At 54.0% G+C, this 5,000-nt stretch overlaps 1 protein-coding gene across 1 annotated transcript in view; it reads right to left on the bottom strand.

Moving 5' to 3' along the window:
- sema3b (sema domain, immunoglobulin domain (Ig), short basic domain, secreted, (semaphorin) 3B) overlaps positions 1-3,054 on the bottom strand; it is a 12,720-nt gene extending 9,666 nt beyond the window's left edge. The window contains exons 1-6 of the mRNA XM_076996668.1: positions 2,818-3,054; positions 2,134-2,227; positions 933-1,052; positions 548-690; positions 233-347; positions 1-31 (exon numbers count right to left, since the gene is read on the bottom strand). The exon at positions 1-31 is cut by the window's left edge and continues 39 nt beyond it. Coding sequence (XP_076852783.1) covers positions 1-31; positions 233-347; positions 548-690; positions 933-1,052; positions 2,134-2,227; positions 2,818-3,039 — 725 coding nt within the window. The 5' untranslated portion in view covers positions 3,040-3,054. The remainder of the gene's footprint in view (positions 32-232; positions 348-547; positions 691-932; positions 1,053-2,133; positions 2,228-2,817) is intronic.
- Between the last annotated feature and the right edge of the window lie 1,946 nt (positions 3,055-5,000).

Here is a 5,000-nt window from a genome sequence, read left to right as displayed (position 1 = left end):
CTGTCTCGTGTCTGCAGCAGGAACACATCCCCTTAAGGTTGAAACAAGGGTCAAAGGTCAAACAAACATATCCTCAAGTCATACCTTAAACTGTCACTGGGGACTCTGACAGCAATGGATCGGTTGCACCGAGTTAATGTGTGTGTGTGTTTGTGTGTGTGTGTGTGCATGTGTGTGTTTGTGTGTGTGTGTGTGTGTGTGTGTGTGTGTGTGTGTGTGTGTGTGTTCTTACTAAGCTCATCGAAGTGTGTTTCACTGCCATCATTGCCTGGCACAGAGCAGACAAGTCTAGTCTTTAGAAATGTTGTCCACTTGTTCACCAAGCTACGCTGGCCTCCCATGTCATTCTACAACACACACACACACACATACACACACACACACACATCATACATGTGCACATACAAAAACACGCACACACATATAAACATAGGCACACACATACGCACATGCAAGCAAACACACAGTAAATACAAGGTCTCATAAACCTTGAATCAGTTTATTTCATCTTGAATCTTCCAGTGATTCTAGTCATGTGTCTGCCTACCCGGCACAGCTGACCAATCCGAGCGTAGGTGACCTTGCCAAAGCCTTGAGCTTCAACAGCAGTTTCTCGGAAGAAGAAGAAGACTTTATCGTCATCAGGGTTTTCACTCTCTGGAACTGCAAACGCGCCTATGAACTTCGGTTCTGGAACACACACACATGCAAACAAAGCAATGAGATTAAAGTCAGGGCTTCTATCTGAGCAACTTCAAACACTTGAAGGCTTTAGCAACAGACTAATGGGTAGAACATGATACACAACCTCCGAGACCCCCACACACTCTGATACCCCCGCACACCCTCACACACCCACACATCTTCATACACCTCCACACATCCCCACACACCCACATATCCAACCCCCCCCCCCACACACACACACACACCGTTAAGCCAGCGAGAGTCATGTTGTTCGGTTCTTATGGAAGGCCTGTGTCCCAGACTTCGGAAAATGGTGAAGTCCCGCCCCATCAGATCAGTGGCCACGCCTGAATACAGCTCATCACCTAGGAGAGCCCACAGGTCAGGAGAACTCACACATAAGCACATGTCCTTTCACCATGCCCCCAGCCCTCACCACGCCCCCAGCCCTCACCACACCCCCAGCCCTCACCACGCCCCCAGCCCTCACCACTCCCCCAGCCCTCACCACGCCCCCAGCCCTCACCACTCCCCCAGCCCTCACCACGGCCCCAGCCCTCACCACACCCCCAGCCCTCACCACGCCCCCAGCCCTCACCACACCCCCAGCCCTCACCACGGCCCCAGCCCTCACCACGGCCCCAGCCCTCACCACGCCCCCAGCCCTCACCACGCCCCCAGCCCTCACCACACCCCCAGCCCTCACCACACCCCCAGCCCTCACCACGCCCCCAGCCCTCACCACGCCCCCAGCCCTCACCACACCCCCAGCCCTCACCACACCCCCAGCCCTCACCACGCCCCCAGCCCTCACCACTCCCCGAGCCCTCACCACGGCCCCAGCCCTCACCACGCCCCCAGCCCTCACCACGCCCCCAGCCCTCACCACGCCCCCAGCCCTCACCACGGCCCCAGCCCTCACCACGCCCCCAGCCCTCACCACGCCCCCAGCCCTCACCACGGCCCCAGCCCTCACCACGCCCCAGCCCTCACCACGCCCCCAGCCCTCACCACGCCCCCAGCCCTCACCACGGCCCCAGCCCTCACCACTCCCCGAGCCCTCACCACGGCCCCAGCCCTCACCACGCCCCCAGCCCTCACCACGCCCCCAGCCCTCACCACGCCCCCAGCCCTCACCACGGCCCCAGCCCTCACCACTCCCCGAGCCCTCACCACGGCCCCAGCCCTCACCACGGCCCCAGCCCTCACCACGCCCCCAGCCCTCACCACGCCCCCAGCCCTCACCACTCCCCCAGCCCTCACCACACCCCCAGCCCTCACCACACCCCCAGCCCTCACCACGCCCCCAGCCCTCACTACGGCCCCAGCCCTCAACTCACTTTGTTTAATGGACACTTAGAATAGCTATAAAAATCTATGGAAGCTCCTCACATCTACAAGTCTGGAGGTGAATATTTAGAAAAAGAGACAGAGGGCTGTACTGACCAATCAGAACAGAGGCTGCATTGTGGCGTGGATCATATGGACTCTTCCCTTTACCATCTTCTACTAGGGAGGGATCGATGCGAAACACATGGTCCTGTTGGTCGAGAGAGAGAGAGAGAGAGAGAGAGAGAGAGAGAGAGAGAGAGAGAGAGAGAGAGAGAGATGGAGGGGGGTTGAAAGGAGATCCGTGTGTTCAGCACCAATAAGCATTTGCCAGTGGAAACCTGGATTCTTCCTCATAGTCTTAAGGGTCCAGTACTTTATACTCACGTCTCTGTCTGAATACAAAACACACACACACACACACACACACACACACACACACACACACACACACACACACACACACACACAGACACACACACACACACACACGAACAAACACACACACACACACACACACACACACACACACACACACACACACACGAACAAACACACACACACACATATACACACACACACACAGACACGCATGCACACACGCACACTTGGACACACATACACACTTCCGCACACACACACACACACACGCACACATACACACACACACACACACACACACACACACACACACACACGCATGCACACACACACACTTGGACACACATACACACTTCCGCACACACACACACACACACACACACACACACACACACACACACACACACACACACAGCCCACCTCCAGTTTCTGGCCCACGTGCACGTAGGCACAGGTAGGGTGGAAGGCTCCAGTTCCGCAGGCGTACAGGTGAGTGCGGTTAAAGTGATGTAACACCTTGACATAGTTTACACAGTCCGTCTGCAAAACACACACAAACACACACACGCACACACACACACAATCTTTATGACATGAATGTTTTACATACTTTACACAGTTCAGCGAAGAGAAAGTCACCATCTGGTTTGTCTCTCAATAACATCCTGCCAAGGACATGCACATGCAACACATTGTGCACATGGATAGAATACTCACATATACACACTCACATATCCCCCTGCACACACACACAGACACACACACACACACACTGTTGAGTTGTTTGTGTGTGTGTGCATTTTGTTTTGTGTCTTTAGGGAATAATCAGAAAGGCAACGTCAGAGTGTTGAGTATCCATGACGACAGTCTGACACCTTGAATGACCTTTCATGCTCACTGTTATTCCGGAACCATCTGTAATCTTCTTTTCTTTCTTTCTTTGACACACTCACACTCACACACGCATGCACGCACGCACACACACACACACACACACACACACACACACACACACACACACACACACACACACACACACACACTCCTGTAATCACTTTTGACAGTCCTCACTGGAGCATGCCACGTTTCCAGAGCTCCCTGAATCACTACGACAACAACGAGAGCGTCGGAACGTCCGGCTTGCACAGTGGAGAGAGGGAGAGATGGAGGGATGAATAGGGTTAGTGGGAGGGGATGAAGGGAGAGTGTGGGAGAGTTTAAAGAGGAAAAAATGTACCAGCCACTAAAATCCCAGTTAATCATTACCCTCACCCTGCCAACCTCTATCATACTTCAAAGAGGAGAGGAGAGGAGGAGAGGAGGAGAGGGGAGGAGAGGAGAGGAGGAGAGGAGAGGAGGAGAGGAGAGGAGAGGAGAGGGGAGGGGAGGAGAGGGGAGGAGAGGGGAGGAGAGAGTGAGGAGAGAGGAGGAGGGGAGGAGGAGGGGAGGAGAGGAGGAGAAGGGAGGGATAGTACTCCTGTGGTTTTTCCCCTCATCTTTATGGTGAGTGTTCCGTCTCTCTTATTTCAGTAGCAGCTGTCTGTGGTGTCGGCGTGGTCCACGCTGTCATCCTGCCTCTCCTCACTCCCCCTGCACACCCCCCCCCCCCTCAGTAACACTACCTCCAGCCTCTCAACTCACCCCCCACGTCTGGTAAAGTGGGGTCAGGACACGTGCGCATGTCCACATGCACACAACCCCCCCAACACACACACACACACACACACACACAGGAGCCCAAACATCTGTCTTAGTACAATCAGCTCTTATGCTGTGCCTCAGGGATCTAGGCGAGATTGAACGAATGATCTTAAGGATGACATATTGTTTCAGAGAGAGAAAGACATTGAGTGAAACAGAGAGACAGAGAGAGGCAGACAGACAGGCAGACAGAGACAGAGACAGGGGGATCTAAGCAGAGCAATGTGAGATTGGATTTACTGGATTAATTCATATTGCAACCAATGAGTGATGAGTGAAAGAGTCCTGCTAGTCCTGTCACCACCGTCTCGCTCCCTGCCCCGGCTTTGTTGTGTCTCTGTGATCGGCTGCATGGGTCTGCTTGTACTCCACTGTCTGGCTGTTTCTCCACCGTGTTTCTGTTTGTGTGTTGCTCTCAGGGACCTGCAGGATAACAAGCCCAAGCTTCCCTTCCCTTTCTGATGTAACTGATCCAGGACGACACCTCTCTGCTCCTCTGTGTCACGCTGCCCAGGAACAGGACCTGCTCACGCTCGAGGGCGTCAGGCTAAGCTGCTATTAAAGGAAGCTCGCTGTGCTGAAGGCCACTGCCTGCTGGAAGATATCTGTAAGTTTCACACACCTAATACACGTTACATACGAGATATTTTAGTATCTGTGGCGTGTAATAGGCATGATTCTTGTGCCTTTTTGTTTGACTGCCACGCCTATCCCTACACGTGTCCCAATCCCCCCCATACACACACACACACACACATACACACGTAAAACACGACACAAGGCTCTCCCAGAACAAAGGACTATCTTTGAGCTTGCACCCTGTGGTGTGTGAGGGGAGGGGGGCGGGGGTGCTTCACCCATCGACAGCCAATTAAGTTACTTACAAACTGTGTTTATAAAAG

The sequence above is a fragment of the Brachyhypopomus gauderio genome, unplaced genomic scaffold, assembly GCF_052324685.1.
Source record: "Brachyhypopomus gauderio isolate BG-103 unplaced genomic scaffold, BGAUD_0.2 sc798, whole genome shotgun sequence".
Classification (NCBI taxonomy): Eukaryota; Metazoa; Chordata; class Actinopteri; order Gymnotiformes; family Hypopomidae; genus Brachyhypopomus; species Brachyhypopomus gauderio.
This window is presented reverse-complemented; position numbering and strand designations above follow the sequence as displayed.